The sequence below is a fragment of the Pipistrellus hanaki genome, assembly GCF_964339955.1.
Source record: "Pipistrellus hanaki genome assembly, chromosome: 14".
Taxonomy (NCBI): Eukaryota; Metazoa; Chordata; class Mammalia; order Chiroptera; family Vespertilionidae; genus Pipistrellus; species Pipistrellus hanaki.
In genome coordinates this window covers 24,620,754-24,642,923 of record NC_140516.1, presented here as the reverse complement: position 1 = coordinate 24,642,923, position 22,170 = coordinate 24,620,754, and the positions used below count along the sequence as shown (strand labels likewise).

The following is a 22,170-nucleotide window of genomic DNA, read 5'->3' as shown; positions in this document are numbered from 1 at the left end:
GACCCCCAACCATAAGATTATTTTCGTTGCTACTTCATAACTGTAATTTTGCTACTGTTATGAATCGTAATGTAAATATTTGTGTTTTCCGATGGTCATAGGCTACCCTGCTAGCAGTTAACCTGTCGTGACCCACAGGTTGAGAACCACAGCTGTAGAGCCTAAGACCATCGGAAAACACAGATATTTACATTACGATTCATAACAGTAGCAAAATTACAGTTATGAAGTAGCAACGAAAATAATCTTATGGTTGGGGGTCACCACAACAAGAGGAACTGAATTAAAGGGTCGAGGCATTAGAAAGGTGGAGAACCACTGTCATAGAGGGACTCTTCTGAGCATGTAATGTGATCTGATACAGTTGTTACAAAATGACACATTTGTTCACTGAAAACAGCTTTTGGAAATTTCAGCCACTAAACTATCACAATAAATGGTATAGCAATTGCTGTGTAATATGGTGAAGCTGGTTTTTGCCACCACAGAGTTAACAATAGAAGAAAAAGAACTTGAAACAGGCAAGTCTATTGTTTTTTTTTTTTTTTGTGGGGTGTTTTTGTTGTTGTTGTTTTAGTTTAAAAATAAAAAAACAAACTTCACAACTGGTAGATGCTCAATTCCAACTCAATTCATCAAATGGCATCTATTACATAAGATTAAACTTTCTCTGCAGCAGTTTGCAGACTATTATATAATAACCTTAGAAAATGACAGTTATTATCCATATTAAAAAGCCTGCTATCTTGCCGAAACCGGTTTGGCTCAGTGGATAGAGCGTCAGCCTGCGGACTGAAAGGTCCTGGGTTCGATTCTGGTCAAGGGCATGTACCTTGGTTGTGGGCACATCCCCAATAGGGGGTGTGCAAGAGGCAGCTGATTGATGATTCTCTCTCATCGATGTTTCTAACTTTCTATCCCTCTCTTTCCTCTCTGTAAAAAATCAATAAAATATATATTTTTAAAAGCCTGCTATCTTAATGAATGAAAGATTTACTCAGTGTTCAGTCATTTGTAAAAAAAGATGTATTTGGGGACAGAATTATTTACAGTTGTTCTGCCTCAAGAAAGCATACATGTCCTCTAAATGATTTCTGAAAGCCAGGATGCACATTTAGAAATGCCATGAGCCTCACTTTGAAATAGTCTTAAGAATGCAGAGATCTTTCAGTCCATGGGCATTGCTAACTGTGCAAACAATTTATTTCTAATGAGAAAGGTAAAGAGATGGCCACACAAAATTGTAAAGGTCATATTAATGTCTCCCATGCCTGCACAAGCCAGTACATCCCTCCTGGGTGTGGTAGAAGGCTAAGGGTCCCAAACCAGCAGCTCAGAGAGAGAGAGAGAGTTCAAGTGAGAAGAGTGAGGATGTAAGGAAGAAGGACCTCTGTCATACCCATCCTATGCCCATCCAGTCTCTGAGCCACAAACACAGTGATTTCAGGCCTTCAGAAAATACAAAGCAGACCTTTCCTGAAAAATGGGGAAACCCTCCTGGGGATAGGGATTAATTTATTCTAATCCGTAACATCTAAAACACTGCATGACTCATAATTTCTTTGTAATTTACAGTGGTTCTCAAATTGTGTTTCTATAAATTATGGTAGCAACAGAAAAATGGAAGTGTTGTTCTTTAATAAAAACAATATTTATGTTTTTTAAAATATACTTTTATTGATTATAGAGAGGAAGGGAGGAGGGAGAGAGAGATGGAAACAGCAATGATGAGAACCATCAATCGGCTGCCTCCATACGGGGGAGGAAGCCCGAAACCTGGGCATATGCCCTGACCAGGAATCGAATGGTGACTTCCTGGTTCATAGGTTGATGTTCAACCGCCGAGTCATGTTGGCTGGGCAATATTTATGTTTTAAGCAGAAGTTTCTCTAGGTCTTCGGTGCCAATAGATGGAAAAATAAATGCACAAGTAGTGAACATTAATGGAAGAAAGAAAATATAGACTTGGTTTAAAACTATAGTATGGCTTGGCCAGAGTGGTTCAGTTAGTTGTGCATCTTCCTGTGCAATGAAAGGTTGCCAGTTTGATTCCTAATCAAGGCACACACCTGGGTTGCTGGTAACTGATTAATGTTTCTCTCTCTCAGATCAATGTTTTTCCCTCTCACTCTCTATCTCTATTTCTCTCACTTTCCCTCTCTAAGCATGTCCTTGGATGAAGATTAAAAATAAATAAAATTAAATTATATGTATTGTTGAGATGCACAGAATAGCCTACAAGTAATATATTCACATGATCTTCAAAAAAAAAAAATACTCATAAACTCAAAATCAAGTTTGAGAATTGTGGTCTAAGTATAAAAAGTGCTTTAATTTATTAGTCATTGGAGTATTTCCTAAGTGCCTGGTACATAGTTGAGGAGATAATAATCAATAAGCTGCTTTTATGCCTTTAGGAGTCTTACAATTAGTGGAATCTTAAGCACAACACAAAACTAACATTCAGCCTTGATGCTATTTCAGTGAATCAGGGACCAGCACATAGGAACTGGTGTTTGAATGGTAGAGAGAAACTGAGGAGGCAGAGACAGATCAGAGATACATTTCCAAAGGTAAAATAATCAAGAGATCTTGGGTATGGATTCAAGCTATGAAGTACAAGAAATTGAAAATTAATCTAAAGTCTTGAGCCTGTGTGATAAGGAAAATGACGTGTGGTTTCTCTAGTGGAGATACAAAAGTATGTAATTTTGGTGAGGAGCAGGCATAAAGACAGGTAATTTATGAGTTTAGATTTAGATATTCAAAACTTGAGGTGAGGCTAAAATAGGGAATTGAAAATACCTAACCAAGGCTCACCTAGAATGGGGCGCTCTGCAGTGTGTTCAGCAGCATGAGAGTGGTGACCGTCAAAGCGACGAGCAATTACCACAGGTTCCACACCCGTTTTTCCCTATTGTGTGGCCAGAGCACAGCACCGTGACTGCCACATGGCCTTCCACATGGATGGATAAATGAGAAACAGAAGAAACACATCTCAGAATGACTTCTCCATCTACCACTTAGGAGAGATGTGTACCCACGGGCAAGATATTAACATCTCTAAGCCTCAGTTTCCTTATCTATAAAGTGAAGATAATAATAACTACTCATGGGCAATTCATCATGGGAAGGACAGGTCATGAATAATGCTTATTACTACTGTTAGCTATATTAAAGTAATATGTGCATTCTACAATCATGTATAAAATACCATCATAATGATAATAAGGAGTTGTACATTTTATTAATAACAATAATGGAAGCCTATGAATGAATAAGCTGAGATAAAAGCTGGGACACCCTTCCTCAGGACCACTAACCAGGTTTCTGGAAGTGGCCAGTTATGGGGCAGAAGAAAGAAGAGCAATGAAGAAAATGGACACATCACTAAGGAGGCAAAAAGCTAAACAGGCTGCCACTCTGAATGCTGAAGAGAAAGAAGTTACAGGAAAGAAGAATGTCAAGAAGAACCAAACAATTCACCAGCCCTCACCATGCCAGGCCAGGATTGCCAGACAGTTTACCTATATTATTTTGTTTCATCCTCATGGTAACTAATGGTGTATGAGATTAGGCTTATAATACCCCTAATTCTGTGCCAGGTACCACTGAAGGTGTTGGGAATAAAACAGTGAATAATTAAAAAAAAAAAAAGTTTCTGCCTTCATAAAATGTATATTCTTGTAGAAGGACAAAGAACAAAAATAAATAAATAAAACCAGTAATCTCTGGTGCACCAGATGCTAATATGGGGGAAAGAAGGAAAGGCAAGGGGAACAGCATACACAGAAGGACTATCCAAGCTCATACTGCTAGAAAATCTCCGTGTAGAAATTAAGAGATTATGGACTGTAAAAGACAAAGGTCATGGCAGAAGAGGAAACAGAAACAAAAGCTTCTCATTGGAGAAGTTCAGCAATGAAAAGTGAACTGAAACAGTAGCTAGGTATCTCAAATTCCCTTCTTTGAAGATCTTTAAAGATACTGCCTGGGCCATTTACAATCCCGACTAGAAGCTGGCCTGAACTCAAAACTGGATCGCAGTGTTTCAACTCTCTCCTATTCTCTTTCCTCCCTTTGCCCAAAAACAAAAATAGATCAAATATGTCTCTATCACATGCATGCTTCTGGATAGGGCAATGGTCAGTAAGGCAGTCAGAGGTCTCTGTCAACTTCAATATATCCCTGCCCCCAGCCCAAAATCCGGGCAATGGGAAAGGCATCGTGGAATCCTCAGAGCCCAATTATGGCTCTCAGTGCTGATCAGAATGCAAAGCCTTCAAACAACACCACCATATTGTTACCACCACCATTATCACCTCACCATCACCATCACCATCACCATCACCATCACCACCCCACTGCTGTCCCATTGTGCCACCACATCCCTGCTGCCAGCACCATGATATAATATAATTCAAAATAAAAGCACTTCTCAGCAGAAAAACACAAAACCAAATTGTTTGCTGATACTAAAAGAGCTTCTTGCTGCTGGATTCTGTGACTGCAAATTATGGCTAGCAGACTGAAGTACAACTTTTCTAAAAACCTTTGGCGTTTGTTTCCACATTGCAGGAGCCCTAAAGCATGCGCTGAGCCAGTCTGCAGGGCCAGCCTGCAGTGGCCTTCCCCCAGGAGGTGGACTGGAATTCAAAATAGCACAACGCACAAAGCATGGAGACATGTTTCTTGGCTAAGAATAATGTCAAACCACAGATGTGATAATTTGTGAAGAAGCAGTCTTCAGCATAGGATTTTTTATTTATAGCAACATTTCAACTATCCATAATTAAGTCGGCAGATGAGAGTGTTCCCTAAATCGGTGTAAGGAAGATAACTCAGTTGTCTTCCCCAACTGCTCATGGAAGACAACTGAGTTACCTAACACTTTCCTCTCCCTCAAACCCAAGAGTCAATTTATTGCCAAGTCTTTTAATGTCTTATCCCAAATAACCTTTGCATCTGTCCTCTCCCCACACCCTTAGGCCGAACCACCATCAGCTATCCTCTTGACTGCCCCCAATGGGTCTCCCTACTTCTCCTCTACCCTCCCCACATCATCCCACACAACAAAGGCCACTGCCTTTATGCACTGCACTTATAATAAAGACTAAACTTCTTAAATTATGACATCCTGAAGGCTTTAGTATTTGTTCACATCTTCAACCTCAATTCCCATCAGTCTCCCTCTCTGTGCTCCCGCTACACTGCGTTCCTTCAGTTCCGCAGACACGCCGTGCCCCTTTCGACCTCAGGCTTCGTATGTGCTCTTCCTATATCCTCAATGCTCTCCCCGCTCCACGTTCCCTCCTAATGAGCCCATCCATCCCTCAGATGCAAAGCCTTCATACAACACCACCATACCTATCAGACCGACCACGGCTCCCTTCTATATGTCTTACTGAATTCTGGGCCTCTACCTCTGCTGTGTGCCATGTCTTAGGCTCTAATTACGTATTTGTATAATCATATGATTTGTCTCTTTCTCATGAGACTTGCTTAACAGTTATCTAGGGCTAATCCTTGTATCTGGCACACAGTAGGAACTCACATGTGGGCAGCTACCAATTCTGATGTATGCCTGAATATGTACAATGAACATGATAAAACTCATGCTCTCTCTTCCAAGTGCAGCATGCCAACAGGACTGACAAGAGGGATGTCTCTCATTCCTACAAGCAAATACATTTCTTCCACAGGAGACCTGCTGAAGATTACCGAGTGTCTTTCTAACCCACACTTAGAAAACCTGGGCAGAAAGAGTAAGAGGAGAGTATCCAACACACTTTTCAGAGTGCTTCATGGAGAGTCAGGACCTGAAAGCCAAACAGTGCCTACGGTAAACCACGTAAGAGTTCCAGGTAATCTCCTACATTAAACTGAGCCTCTATATTAAAAAGTCTGTATCAGAAAGCAACACAGGAAACACTAATGTATACCCGGAAGACTGTCAGCAGGCTGTATGACTATGGTTTCATGAAACTCTTTTGAAAACAAAAGGTATATCCCAAGAGGACAACCCTCTGAGCAAAACATTCTTTATGAACTAACAATGGCTCTATATGCAGACACAGACAAGACGCCAATAAATTCCAGTAATATTATTAGTAACAATAACAATCCTCAATGCCAGTAAATATAGAGTTTCTTTCTCCAGAGAGTTTAAGTTGCATTAAAGGCATTCTCTTACTGGTTTTCCCCAAAATTTCTATGCTAAAGGAATGAGATTAAATATTGGGCAGCCAACTTCCAAGATAAAGAAACCAAGGCACAGAGTTTAAAATTACTCTCTAAGAGACCACCAGCAGAAAACAAAACTAGAAGTCAATAAATGTTCACGAACTGACTTTCCAACGTAATGCATGTACTGGTACAGGTCAATGAACTCCCTTAGAGGAGATGTGGATGTCATGGCCAGAGGCAGAACACTGATCCCTAATAACATGCCTTCCCAATAGACAGAGCCTAAGGCCCACCCTCAACTCCCAACTTATACTTCTCTGAAGATTAGAATCAACCAGTTTTATTCAAAACAGATTCCTAGGCCCCATACTCACTGAATCAGTTTCCAGAGGAGTATACTGGTAACATATATTTAACAAGCATCCCAGGAGATTCCTAATTGGGAAATATTATCCCAAAGGTCTAGGTGCAACAACCTGGGAAGGGACCAATGATTAAAAGGCACAGGAGGTGAGGGGGGTCTGTGAGGACAGGTAACTGGGTGTTTCTCACCTGGCCTTTCAGGAGACACATTTCAGAAGCAGGAAGTGCAGTGTCCCTGGGGACACTACGAGAAACTCCTAACACAAAGCAGCCCAGCTATATTGAAATAAATACCTCTCCTCACCTTGGTGGGCTGGAACAGAGCCCAGAAACAGCCAGAACCACTCCAATGGCCAGAGAATGGGGGAACTAGTGCGTCAGACCACGAGGCCAGCGTCAGAATGGGCAGAGGGAAGGAGGAAGAGGAGACATGTGTATAGTTCAAAATTCCCCGTGAACCAGGAAGGAAGAGTTTGGGAAGGGATGTCGAGGACAGAGAATTCAGTGGGAGCTGAGATCCTAACAATACTTTTTGATCAATAATAATTAATGATAGCGCACCTGGCCTGCTGATCAGGAAACAAAGCCCTTTGCTCACATCATCTCATGTACCGCATTCATTTAATAAGTGATTATTAGACACCTGCTCCCTGTGCCAGGCAGGGCCGAGCCCAGGAGGCCCAGTGGTCGTAGCAGGTGCTACGGCTCCGCGGTCAGTTCTGCTTCCCCCTCAAGCACCTGCCAAGTCTCTTCACTTTCAACCTCAAGGATTTTGTGAGGCAGAGTTGGCTCCCCCGACCTGCAAGTGTTGGAGAGCTACCTCCCCCAGGGGCAACAGAAGAAGGAATGTATAGATAAACACCACAGCCCCCAATTTTCAGAGGGATACAGCTGAGAACTTTCTACAAAGTCCCTGAGAGAGGCCTCAGAGCACGAATTCCAGTCACTGGAAGAGTTCAGTTACACACCTGCTGTCAGCTCTTCCTCCTCCTGTGTTCCTGCTTCCTGGGGTCACCTCCTTATACCCAAGGCCTCCTATGAGGCTCTAATTTCTGTAAGAAAGTGAGCAATGTAACTAAGTAGACCTAATCCCTATCTCTCTGGAGTTTACAGTCAGGGACAGAGAAAAAAGTAACACACAAATGAAGAATTAGTTCAGGTGCAGACGCAGTGAAGGGTATAAAGGCTCACAAGTAATTGGGGGGAGGGGGTTGGCTAATTTGAATAACATGAATATTTGATGAATATTAAAGACTTTTTGCACTGGGCACTGTGATATTACATCTGAAACTTGGCCTTCCAACACTTTAACTTTTAAGTCATAAATCAGGATAGCTCAACAAACAATGGAACTTTAAAAAAAGCACAGAGGACTTGGGTGGGCATTGATATTAAGTCTAAATGCTATGTGTTCCTCATAAAAGTTTTCTTTCTTTCCCAAAAGGGAAAAGTCATGAGTAATCTATCTTCACCTGTCACATTCCTGCCTCTTTCATTGCCACCATCTCCTCCCACAAGAGGGATGCTTTCGCCTGCGAGATGTCTCCCCACAACACACGATACTTAGAGTGGTCTTTTAAATATGTAACATGAGCATGCCATTCCCATTTAGAATCTCCAATGGCTTCTCTTTGAACTTAAAATCTGAAATCCACACCCTGGCTACCAAGTCCTGGGCAGCCCGGCCACTGCCAACCTTTCTGACACACATTCTCTCCGCAGTGCAGTATCCTCAGCCTGACAGACCTTGGTCTGTGTCCTGAACAAGCAGCACTACTGTGCCTGCTATTCCCAGAGCACATATGTTAGGATTCCTATTATTATTTATTTAGAAGCAAACAACAAGTGCTATGCATACTTGCTGTCCTTACCAATGTGGTCTTGGCACAAGATCAATAAAACCTGGGTCAGTGTCTATCTGAGGGGCAAGAGAGGATTAATGCTCAGAGAGGCAAATCCACAGAATAAAACACTCAAACAAAGGAAGAGATATCTAGGACAGAAATTCTGGTTTTAAGCATTATCTGACCCTATAAAAGTCACCTTTAATATTTGCTTTCTGATCCCAACTGACCCAAACCACTAAAGCCACTGAAAATGCCTTGTTTCCTTTAGTTAACAAAAATTAAAAATAAATCCATTCTCTCCTAACTCTCTCCCAATATTTCTGTTTACCTCAGATTGAGATAATTACATCTTATGATTACAGATATTTTAACAAATATATTAGGGTTCCATAGCCTGAATAGTATACTATTTTTTTTTTACTTATAAATAAGTTCTTAATTTTCAAACTTAATAGGGGCTCAATGAGGGAAAATTTTGGAATCAAAAAGAATCTTTTTTAAATCACCCACTGTCATCCCACCTGAAAGTAACCACCAATAAAATATTGATATATGTCTCTCCAATATGTTTCTGTACATAATTATATAGTTAGGAAAAATAGAATCACACCCCAGTTGGGTGGCTCAGTTGACTGGAGCATCATCTCATGCACCAAAAGGTTGTGGGTTCGATTCATGGTCATGGTACATATGGGGGCAGCTAATCAATGTACCCCCCTCTCTTCCTCTCTCCTTTATTCTCTCCCCTCCCCTCCCCTTCTCTTCTCTCCTCTCCTTCAGTCCCCTTCCCTCTACATGCCTCCCCCCCTCCTCTCCATCTTTCCTCTCCTCTTCTCTTCTCCCCCTAAAGTCAATAAACATATCTTCAGATGAGTATTATTTTTTAAAAATGGCATCACATAATAACATAATGTAACTACTTTTCCCATTATAAATAGAAATGAAAATCATGTGATCATATCAATAGATGCAGAAAAAGCATTTGACAAATCCAGCACCCATTATGAGAAAAACTCTCAGCAAAGTGAAAACAGAGGGAACATACCTCAACATAAAAGCCATATATATGACAAACCCATAGCTAACAACATACTCAACATGGAAACACTAAAAATAATTTACCTTAAGATCAGGAACAAAATAGGGATGTCCACTTTCACCATAATATTCAAAACTAGAGGCCCAGTGCACGAATTTATGCACCAGTGTGGTCCCTCAGCCTGGCCTGAGGGATTGGGCCCAAACTGGCTCTCCAACATCCCCTGAGGGGTCCTGGATTGTGAGAGGGCACAGGGCAAACCGAGGGACCCTACTGATGCACAATCGGGGCCGGGAAGAGATGAGGGAGGTTGGCCAGTTGGGGAAGAACCACAGGAGGGCTCCAGGGTGTGTCTGGCCCATCTCACTCAGGCCAGATCAGCCGGACCCCAGCAGCAAGCTAACCTACCGGTCGGAGCACCTTCCCCCTGGTGGTTAGTGAACATAATAGCAACTAGTAGACCAGTCGACCGTCTGCCCCTGATGGTCAGTCACATCATAGTGAATGGTTGACCGGTCAACTATCTGCCCCCTGGTGGTCAGTGCACATTATAGCAAGTAGCTGAGTGGCCTTAGCATATCATTAGTATATTACGCTTTGACTGGTTGAACAGACGACTGGACATTTAGCATATTAGGCTTTTATTATAGAGGGTAGTACTGAAAGTCCTCACACCTCTGCAATCAGACAAAAAAAAAAAAAAAAAGAAAGAAAGAAAGAAAGAAAAGGCATCCAAATTGGAAAGGAAGAAGTAATACTGTCATTATTTGTAGTCACTATATTGATGACATAATAATGTATATACAGAACCCTAAAAATTACACACACACACACACACACACACACACACACACAACAAAAACAGAACAAAACAAAAAACACCCCTGATAGAATTGATAAGTGAATTCAGTAAATTAGCAGGAAATAAAATAATCAGAAATGGGTTGCATTTTCATATACCACTAATGAACTATCAGAAAGGAAAACTAAGTAATGCTATTCACATTTTACTCAAAATAATAAATATATATCTAGAAATAAGTTTAACAAAGGAGGCAAATGACCTGTTACTCAGAAAATATAAGACACTGAAGAAATAAATTGAAGATAGAAATAATGGAAGCATATATTGTGCTCAAGGATTTAAAAAATTATCATTCAAATGTCTATATTACCCAAATCAATTTATAGAGTCACTGTAATACCTACCAAAACAAAAATGGTGTTTTTCCCAGAAATAGAACAAACAATTCAAAAATGTATATGGAACCACAAAAGACCCCAAGTAGCCATGGTAATCATGAATAAGAACTAAATTGAAGGTATCACACTATTTGATATCAATTTATACTACAAGACTATAATACTCAAATAGCACGGTACTGGCATAAAAACAGACCTATACATCAAAGGAACAGGACAGAGATCCCAGAAATAAATCCACACCTATATGGTCAAGAACATAAGAATGGTGTAAAGACAGTGTATTCAATAAATGGTGCTGGAAAAATTGGAGATACAGGTAAAAAAAAAAAAAATTAAGACCACCTTCTTATATTATATACAAAAACAAATACAAAATGAATTAAAGACTTAAATTCCATAAAGAGTTTAAACCATAAAACTCCTAGAAGTAAACATAAGCAGTGAAATCTCAGACATTGCTCTTAGCAATATTTTTTCTGATATATGTTTTCAGACAAGGGAAACAAAAAATTTTTTAAATGGGACTACATCAAACCAAGAAGTTTTGCAAAGCAAAAGAAACTATCAACAAAAAACAACCTACAGAATATGAAAAGATACTCATTTGGTAAGGTGTAAATATTCCAACTCAACACCATCCAATTAAAAAGTGTGCAAGAGACCTGAATAGACCTTCTCCAAAGAAGACAGACTGATGGCCAATGGACATATGAAAAGATGCTCAATGTCACTAGTCATCAGAGATATGCAAATTTAAAACACAATGAAATATCACCTGTTAGAATAGCTATCATAAAAAAACTAGAGGCCCAAAATTCATTCAAGGGGCTTGGTCCTCGCAGCCCTGACTTCATCCAGAAAGTTGTCTGAAAGGTTGTCTGGAAGGTCATTCAGCTGTCCAGTCTAATTAGCATATTATGTTTTTATTACAATAGATGCACAATTGACAAGTGTTGGCAAGTATATGCAGAAAAGGGAACCCTCGTATACCTTCGGTGGAAATGCAAACTGGTGTAGCCACTGTGGAAACCAGTAAGAGGGGTCCTTAAAAAATTAAAAACACAACTGCCTTAAGACACAGCAATTCCACTTCAGGGTTTATATCCCAAGAAACCCAAAACACTAATTTGAAAGAATATATGCACTCCTATGCTCACTGCAGCATTATTTACAATAGCCAAAATATGGAAGCAACTCAGGTGTCCATCAATAGCCAAGTGGTGTTACATATATACAATGGAATATTGCTCAGCCATAAAAAAGAATGAAATCTTACCAATTGTGACACCATGGGCCTAGGTGGTATTATGCCAAGTGAAGTAAGTGAGTAAGAGAAAAACAAGTACCATACGATTTTAATATATATGGAATGTAAAGAACAAAATAAATGAACAAACAAAATTAAAACAGACTCATAAACACAGATAACAGAGTGATTGTTGCCAGAGGGGAGAAGGGCTAGGGAACTTGTTGGAAAAGATGAAGGCATTAAGAAGCACAACTTGGTAGTTACAAAAGTCACAGGGATGCAAAGTACAGCATAGACAATCTATATATATAAAAACCTAAGTGACCATTGCAACCAAAACAACTGATTGATTGATTGACTGATCGATAGAACAGGCTGCGTGGGGCAACCAGGCTGGCAGGGGGTTAGTGAGGGACGACCAAATGACTAAGCAGCTGGCTGCGTGGGGTGACCAGGCCGGCGGGGGAGTAGTGAGGGGCGACCAGGCCAGCAGAGGGAGGCAGTGAGGGGCGTCTCAGCTGGCAGGGGGGCAGTTGAGGGAGACCAGGCCAATAGGGGGGGCAGTTAGGGGTGATCAGGCAGGCAGGCAGATGAGCAGTTAGGAGCCAGTGGTCCCAGATTGTGAGAGGGATGTCCAACTGACAGTTTAAACATTTCTAGAAGATTGAACAAAATGTAAATGTAAACTGGCAGTAGACATCCCCCAAGGGATCCCAGATTGGAGAGGGTACAGGCTGGATTGAGGGGACCCCAGAGACCCTCCCTCCACCCCTCTTGCACGAATTTTATGCATCAGGCTTCTAATATAGTTAATAATATTGTAATAACTATGAATGGTGCCAAGTAGGTTCTGGAAATATAGGGGGAAATACTATGTAAAGTATATGATTGTCTAACCACTACGCTGTATACCTGAAAAAAAATACTTAAAAAATAAAAAATATCACTACAATTTCAAAAATATATTTTTTAAATGATTCTTACTACAATATCCCAAATATAAATCCAAGAAGTGACCAAAGTACCCAATAATTTGGAATTATTTAAATAAATCATGGTATAGTCACAAAATGGAATATTTCACAGCCATCAATATTGGTAATATTTCAGAATATGGGAAAACTTAGTAATTACATGGAATAAAAAAGTTATGCAGGAATGTGTTTAAATCTAGCATTGATTAAAGATAAAAAAGAGAGAGGAGGGGTTGGAGCTGTGTGTGTTACTATATGCGATTTGTGTTCATGTGTGTGTGTGTGTGTGTGTGCGTAGTATTTAACATAAGTCTTGGAAAGGAACAACTTGTTGATGAATACTATGACAGAAGCAATGAAGTAGTCACTGCCTCCTTGGGAAGATGAAGAGTAGGTTGATATTCTTACAATTCCCATGGCTTCAGGAACACTGACCATTTAACCAGCTGGTTAAAGATCTAAATTAGATTTTAAGTTTATACATTCTATCTCCTATCATTATTACTGAAATTTCTCTCTTAAATCTACTCCAAATTAGGCCAAGAAGCTTTCCAAGATGTTGAGATATCAAGAACAAAGTTTTTCATTCAATCTTCTAGAAATGTTTTTTCCATAACATGGCTATCATGACACTAAAGTCTGTAAAACATGTTTCCTGTAGAAAATTATATGTTATGCTATTTGTTGAGTATACAAGGATGGATAAGGCTTCCCCATTTAGTGGGAGAGAGGATGAATAAACAGATGAATATGATAACAATGTGGTGAATGCAGTGAGAAGGAGCTGTTTAGGGAAGGGTCAATGTCCAGCATTGGACTTGGGAAGAGGAGACAAAGGGGGCTTAAAAAAACAAAAGAATTTGTTGCCCACCTGGCATGACTCAATGACTGAGCATCCGAGTGTGGGGAGTGTAGGAGGAGCTGATCAATGATTCTCACCATTGATATTTTCTCATCATTGATATTTTCTCATCATTGATATTTCTCTCTCTCCCTTCCTAACATCAATAAAAAATATATTTAAATAATATTTTATGTTAGAGTATTTGTATGGCAAGTCAAATTTGTTCACCTTAGCCATAAAAGAATTTAGCAGCCTTGTGATAATTAACCCACTTGTCTATTATTTAGCTCAGATTGCATTCTGGCCCAACTTTATGCTCTGGAATCTGCTTGAAATAAATAGTGCTTCTAACAGATTCAAACCCTAATGCATCAGGAAGCCCCTTTTCAGACATAATTCTTTTTCATGCCCACATTAAAACAATAACATAAAAATGTACACTACAGTGGGAACAGTGGTTATATCTGAGTAGTAAGATTATAAGAAATGTTTGTGTCCTTGGAGTTTTCTGTATTTTCCAGTATAACCATGTTTAATTTATTTTATTATTGTTTTTTTAAATGAGAAAACGTCTGAGTTGCCCTCTTATCTGTATGCTTAATCATTGTCCAATGAAAGTGCTAAAAATTTATCAAGTGACCAAGGTCAGACTCCAAAAATAAAAAATAAAAAGAGGGTTTCATTTCCAGAATAATCAAGCATGGGCTCTTTTCCCATCACAGTTTAAGGATTTGGTGTGGGATTCTTTGTGCTCTGCCATCAGGGAGAGGGAAATGTTTTTATATGTGACTGCAAGAGCTTGTGCTATTAAGCTAAAGTCTTTCCATGTCTAATCCTTTAAACATCTAGAATGTTGAGCATTTCCGGTATAAAGGCCAGAAAGGGCCTTAGAAATCATCTGGCCCAAACTCCTGTTAGAGGAAGGGACTCGGGGATTTAAGTGAAGCAACCTAGGTCATCTGACAGACATAAGACTCAGCACTGCTTAATCTGAATGCTCTTTCCATTCTCGAGACTGTTTCTGCACCTTGGAGGTGAAGACAGGATAGGGGGTGACGCACAGCCTCGCTATATGGCTCTCTTCCTATGTAGTATACACAAAGCAAGCTATTTTAGAAACCACTCATTACATAGCTGCACTTCAGGGAGTCTTAAAACATTGTCAAGACAAGCTATTTTGTTATCTCTATCTCATCCCCTGCACTCCCCCACGTCCAGTTTCCCCACCCCCTCATCTCCACCTTCCCCACCTCCCCACCCCCCTGAAAAAAAGAAAAGAAACTATTAGTAAGAGCACACTAATGAGAAAGATCATGCTGGCAACAGGCAGAGCTCCTGCCCTGGTTCAGTCCAAGAAGGCAGACCTTGTTTTCTGTGTTATTAAAAATCTCTGGGTGCTCACTTTCTTCCTCATTATTTCTCTTTTTAGTAGAACTCATTAAGACTCTGCTTATTTCTATGGAAAACATTTAAATAAGAAACAATTAGCTATTAAAACACACACAAGTCATGTATATCAAAAACAAAAGATGAAAGGATTTATCCCCCATGGAAAAGATGCTGCCAACAAAACTTCCTCTTTCCATAGAGCAACAAAGCTTTTGCTTTCATCTGGAATGTCACAAAAATAGTCAAAGCCATCAAAGGCCATTCTCCTTACTGATACCACCCCCTTCAACCCCGGAAACTGGGGACTTCGAGATGAAGAGGCCAATGAACTTCAATTCAAAATGTAACCTCGGCCTTAATTAGTAGGAACACTATAGAATACTCCTATTTGTAGAGAGGCTTTAACAACATTAAAGGTTTAATGCTGTCATAAATTTTAATACAATGTTTTAAACACAGGTGAGTTAATCACTCTCAAATGTAAATTTACTTAGCTAGGTAAGAAGTTCCTGACTTCATTAGTTTTCTCTTATACTCATAAATTCCCCTTTGTCATATCTGAGGGTTCACGGAATTGGCACTGGCTTTAGCTATAAAAATCAATCAAACTGCTACGTATTCTTTCAGTGGCTGCTCTACACAGAGTGATGGTGCTTGTCTTGGTTCTGTTACAAAGGGAGTGAGGGCTTCAGCAAATGACAGCCACAATGAGTATCACACTAGAAAAATGAGAAGGTCGTATTAAATGATTACTAAGGTTTCACTCTTGTTCTCACTAAATGCCATTCTATAATTTCACATGTTTTGAGAAGCTCCAGGTACTGAGGAGCATGCCAGAGGAGTGCAATATACAGCCTCTCCAACTAAGATGCCCTGAAAATCCAAGTTAAAATATATACACACCATCTTGGGAAAGAAGGCATTAAGACAGTATCAGCCATCACCTTATTGGGGGTTAGCTCCAATCAGCTGGAGTCCCCAGAGGACAGTAGGATGAGCAGTTGCTGGGAATATAATGCCTATTGAAATAGGCATTATAAATCAAATACCTGTAGGACTTCAGGCAAAGAGCATACAGAAATGGGGAGATATGGGTGGAAATTGTGAAAAAATATAGTTCAGCTTCTCAGTTTCAGCTAATTGTTGCTTTGTAGGAATGGAGGCTCTGGGTCATCCCATCTTCAGATTTTTCAAAAGAATGCCAAAGATCTGTAAAACCTGATGTTAAAATACTTTACAAGCCAAATATACAGGTATTTCCACCCTAGATGTACCGACAGGACACCAAATTTGAGACCTCTGAGGTGGGGCACTGAACTGCCAAGGAAGGTAACATAGGGATGAGAAGGGAATGGCAAGTAGGAGGGATGGAAAGATAGAGGACAGAGGGGGCCACATTGACATGTGAGGTTGGCTCTGTTGGAATTCAGAATAGGAAGCAGACTTGAAGGAGCAGGGATTCAGACAGTCATTCAAAACCTTTTTGGGGATCATGAATACCATAGGAGATTCTGATAAATACTTTTAGAGTTTTTCCTGAAAGAGTAAAACAGTAGGTATAATAATGGTCCCCCAAAGATTTCCATGTCCTCATCCCTTGCCCTCTTCCTACATTACCTTACATGACAAAAGAGGTTTTACAACTCTGGTCAGTTTTGCTCAGTAGTTAGAGCATCAGCCTACAGACTAAAGGGTCTCGGGTTTGATTTTCTACTCAAGGGCATGTACCTCAGTTACAGATTTCCCAGCCCCGGAGGAGCACATGCGGGAAGGCATGTTTCTCTCTCTCTCTCTCTCTCTCTCTCTCTCTCTCTCTCTCTCTCTCTCTCTCTTTCTCTCTCTGCCCCTCCCTCTCCCTTCCACTCTCTCTAGAAATCATTGAGGGGGGGGCGGAGAGGGGGAATATCCTTGGGTAAGGACTTTTTTTAAAGTAGTTTTATAAATATGGTTAAATAAGGACCTCGAGATGGGGAGATTATCATGGATTACCTGAGTCAGCCCAATCACACGAGTCATTAAAATCAGAAAATCTTTCCCAGACATACTCAGAGAGGTACTATGTTGCTAGCTTCTAAAAATGGAGAAGAATCCATGAACCAAGAAATGTAGGCAGCCGTGAGAAACTGGGAAAGGCAAGGAAATGGTATAATTCTCTCCTAGCGCCTGCAGAAAGAATGCAGGCCGGCTGACCCCTTGAGTTTTCAGTCCAGTGAGACCCATGTTGGATGTCTATCCTATAAAACTGTAAGATTACACATGTGTGTTGTTTTAAGCCACAGGTTTGTGCTTATTTTGTTACAGTAGCTTCTGAAAACCAATACAGTACACACACACACACACACACACACACACACACACACACACTCAAACTTTGGCAAAAATATTCACAGTCCTCCCTGAAGCTCATCCACACTCAGAGATAAAGGCTCCTTGTGCTAGAAAGAGCTTAGGATACAAAGGCTGTAAGAAGGTATGAAGCTATTTCTCGTTGGCAGGTATGGAAAGATCAATGCCCACACCATAGCACAATCGGTTCCAAAATCTCACTTCTACAAGGATGGATTCATTCTCTGAAAACAACTCCTTTAAGTCTCACTTAAATGACACATGAGACATTTGTCACTCCCCTGACTGCTCACCTCTACAAAAAGATGTGCTTCTCCCCTTTCTCAAATTGTTTTTTTGCTACTAACATTCACTCTCCATCTTCAAGAAGGTGGCATTTCACACCTGCTGAGATTTAGCCAGGCTTCTTTCCTCACTCTGAGCCAGGCCTAAGTCTTATGTGTCCTGTTACAGTATCATGTTTCTATCAAGATCTTATTGGGCATGATCTGTCTGAACCTGACCATATGCTGACGTAAAACGGAAGACGAAGGTTATCAGGAATGTGAGCTACCTGACTCGAAGTTGTTTTTAGCCTCAGATCTCATTTCAACAGTTCATCAAGTTTCACAATCCCTGTCATATTTTGAGATGTTTTTAAGTACCATTAGAATGTCCCCGGGTGATGCCACCATGATTGTAAAAAATAACTGTAGTTTGAAGGTTACTGGCCCGGTTTAAATACTAGCCCAACAAGGCTCCTGATCTGCAACTTGACCCCCAGACCTTGGGATGGCCAAACCTGGGGCACGGAATTCCTGGAATACAGCTAGACCCTGTGAAAGTACAGCCTGGAAGCTAAAGAGGAAAAAGCAGACAAAATCAACAGGTCTTTAAGGTCTTGTGGACATTTACTTAGGTAAAGAGGAAGAGAGACCAGATCTGTCTTTGCAAGAAGTAGCCAGTCTAGTGGGAAGACAAGCCAGACTTACTGAGGAAGGCTGCCGATAACCTTATATCTGGTTCCTTTCCCTGACATGTGGCGGAGCTCTGTAACCTCCTAAATTTTATACAAAACTAGTGTGTGTGTGTGTGTGTGTGTGTGTGTGTGTGCGCGCGTATCTCTTTTTTTCTGAAAAAAGGTGCCATACATCTTTGCGAATCTGAATAAAACTTATTTTCCTACCCTCAAAGTAAGAGTTACTTCCCTCTGTGTTTCCTTATCTGGGGGTCCTAATTCAATACTCTTAGTCTTACTTCTCGTATGTGAATGATACCTATCACTTAATCCTATTAAATATCTGACTTGCCCTCTGTAAGAGTGATAACAGTAATATCACTATTTACCTTCCTCACTGTATATAGAATATACATTGTGTGTTGTTTTTTTATTGACTTTTGTTGTTGTTATTTATCCTCACCAGAGGATACTTTTTCCTTTTATTTTTAAAGAGAGTGGAAAAAATGGGGAGGGAAGAGTGAGAGAGCAGGAGAGGGAAGGGGGGAGGGAATGAGAGAGAAACATGAATGTGAGAAAAATCAATTGGTTGCTTCCCAGGCTTGCCATAACCAGGACAGGGATTGAACCTGCAACCCAGGTATGTGCCCTTGACCAGGAAATCAAACCTTCAACCCTTTGGTGAGCAGGCCAATGCTCTGACCACTTAGCAACACCAGCCAGGGCTAAAGTAATTTTAAGTTTGAGAAGGTTAATTGCTAATACTATTTTCTCCCATCAGCTTCTGTGGAATATCCACTCCAAAGGGCTATCATAATTCTATACACAAATAAAAATTATCTAGTGGATTTTTTTTGGCCTTTTATTATTATTATTTTTTACTTTTTTGAAATATGTATGTGAGCCAAGACCGGTTTGGCTCAGTGGATAGAGCATCGGCCTGTGGACTGAAAGGTCCCGGGTTCGATTCCGATCAAGGGCATGTACCTTGGTTGCGGGCACATCCCCAGTGGGGGTGTGCAAGAGGCAGCTGATCGATGATTCTCTCTCATCATTGATGTTTCTAACTCTCTATCCCTCTCTCTTCTTCTCTGTAAAAAAATCAATAAAATATATATTTTTTAAAAATATGTATGTGAATATAGTTGGCTTTATTCAGGCTGAGAGAGTCACCAGTCTGGTCGGTGCGGGGAGGCAGGGTGCAGACAGGATTACTGCCTAAACTGGCCCCAGTCAGCCCCAAACAGCTCTGTTACAATAATGCCTTAAATAGGACAGAGAATGTCCTCATCAGTAAGGCTGAGTCTTACCTGGCCTGAGGTCAAGTAAGAATAAACAGACAAGAGACGGCAACTTGTGAAGAGGGCGATGAAAGGTGCCTGTGAATCCAACTGGATTCTGGATCATCTTACTTTGGGGCACCCTCTAACTCTTTGGGTTTCTATGATTCTAAATTTAGTATGCTGGATATTTAAAAGCACAATCACATTGCACAATCTTCCCTGTTATTGTTGATTCATGTAGACTCTGAAACCCTAGGAAAAAAATTTCTAAAGGTCATGCTCAGAAGCACCGAACTCCCTTTCCACTGAGTCAGGGCTATGATTACACCGTACACAAGATCCTACAAAGACAGCTGACACACTAGTGGTTGAATTCTTTCTTCTGTTTACTTCTAGAAGAGATGTTCCACAGACAGCTGCAATGCCGAGCTCCCATCAGAATGTGGTGCCAACCTTGCTGTAGACAGCTTTCTACCCACGTCCCTGCCCTCGGTCCAGCAGGTCTAGCAGAAGCGCTGGTGCCTACTCGGATCAGCACAGAAGCCACACCTGCTATGCCATAATTAGACATTTGTCGGTTCAAATTCTGGTTCAGCTCTTTTCACTTGTGCAACAACAGGCCAATACCTTAATTTGCCAGCCTCAGGCTCCTCCTCTGTGAAATGGGGCTATGAGTAAGGGCTGAAGACTATATGATATAACCCGTGAAAAGCAATTGGCTTGCCATCTATACTGTCATCTCTATCGTTATTACAGAGGCAAGCCTAATCATGGCTTCCCTCCAAGGGCAGGACTAGCTCCATTCCTCTCTGGGTCTTAAGGCTGGTAATCTTCAAACTGCAGGCAGAGAAAGTAGGTTATTTACATTTCTCTTAAACTCAGAATCAGTGATACTCCCAGCCCCCTAAGCAGCTTTTACAGACCGTAAGAAATTGTCAACAAAAGTGAGGAAGCCTAGGTCCTACTGTGGGGGTGGCAAGCATACAGGAAGAAACCCCAGGCACAGGGGGACTTCTGACACCAAAGGGCCCACCTTGGTTGAAGCCACACTGCTTCTTGGCCTCTGAATGTGTGGTTTTGTGGACTCTCATGAGCTGGCGTTCCTGCTCTCCCCCGACACTCCGACGGGCTGGGGGCTGCATGCTCCGTGTCCTGTAAGAAGAAACAGCAGAAGTAGATGAGCTTTCAGCAGCCATCAGTTTCACAGCGTTCCTAGGCTGGGGTAGGTCTCCGGGCAGCGGAGCAGCAATACACAACACGTGCTACCAAATAGTAGTGGGGGCAGGGGGCTAGTAAGTGACCTCAAATTTACAAAGCCTCTTTCTATCAGTAAGTTGCTGCAAGATAACAGAAGAAAAATATAATAATAAAATAGCCTCATTTCAAAAGATATAGTCATACCACATTAAAACGACATTTTAAAAGCATATTTAATCAATAAGTGTGAAAATATAATTTATAGAATAGTACTTATAGGATATGATCATTTTTGCAAAAACAAAACATGTATGAATGTTCACACACACACACACACACACACACACACACACACACACTATTGCCATTAGCTACACTGCATCCAAAGAAATTGCTACATTGGTTATTTTATTTTGCAATCTACTAATTTAGGAAAGAAACCATAATGCTAAATTCTCTAGAGAATATCATAAAGACACCCAAGCTAATATGAATCTGGATTCAACACAAGGACACACAAACCAAAAAAGAAAAATTTGTATATGTTCAGCAGGTGAACCACTAGAGTCTTTGAGCAAGGTCAAACCTCTGACAAATAAAGTAGCCTCTCTTTACCTAATAAATGAAATACTAAAGCCAAAACCAGTGACAAATTCAGAATCTGGTGGCGATAATCTTGCAGTCAAAATATTCAAGTGGCACCATGAATCTGGGTCTGACAGTGCAGTATACTGTGGGGCACTATAGGGCAAGCTCTATTAGGTTGTGGGTGAGTCAGTACTTGTGCCAGTATGTCAGGTGTCTCAGAAGTCATTTTCTGAAATACTAGAATAATTTGGTGGAGCTATTTTCCAAACAGTCGTCACAAGCTTCTACAACAAAATTCGATTTGCCTTCCAATAAGAGGGCTAAATTGGGGGTTATGTGGAGCAGAGCTGAGAAAAAGCAATGAAGTAGGCCTGCCAAGATCCTTTCTTTAATTCAATTTTTCTAAAGCCCTAGCTTCAGGCAAGAGGACATTTCACATCAAAGTAGATACTAGCTCCCTAGACTTTGTAGATGCTGTGAAAATTTCTATAGCTACCCAAATGCTGGCCACATTGCCCTAAACAACAGTTTAAGTGAAATAAGTTCTGCTTGCTACTTGCTAAGTAGAACTCAGTTTCCTTGTCTGTAAAATGGGAATAATGCTCCAAGCTCATAAGGTCATTGAACAAGACCTTATTGAACCTCTCTCAGTGCCTGCCAACTGGAGGCATACAGTCGATGGGAGCTCTTCATGATACTATTCCTTTTATAAAAATCTCCAT

At 40.6% G+C, this 22,170-nt stretch overlaps 1 protein-coding gene across 5 annotated transcripts in view; it reads right to left on the bottom strand.

The window, feature by feature from the left end:
- FAM13C (family with sequence similarity 13 member C) overlaps nt 1–22,170 on the bottom strand; it is a 120,803-nt gene that overhangs the window by 51,374 nt on the left and 47,259 nt on the right. For all 5 annotated transcript variants that reach the window (XM_084904809.1, XM_084904810.1, XM_084904806.1 and 2 more), the window contains one exon: nt 20,697–20,815. In XM_084904809.1, the coding sequence (XP_084760935.1) occupies nt 20,697–20,815 (119 nt within the window). The remainder of the gene's footprint in view (nt 1–20,696; nt 20,816–22,170) is intronic.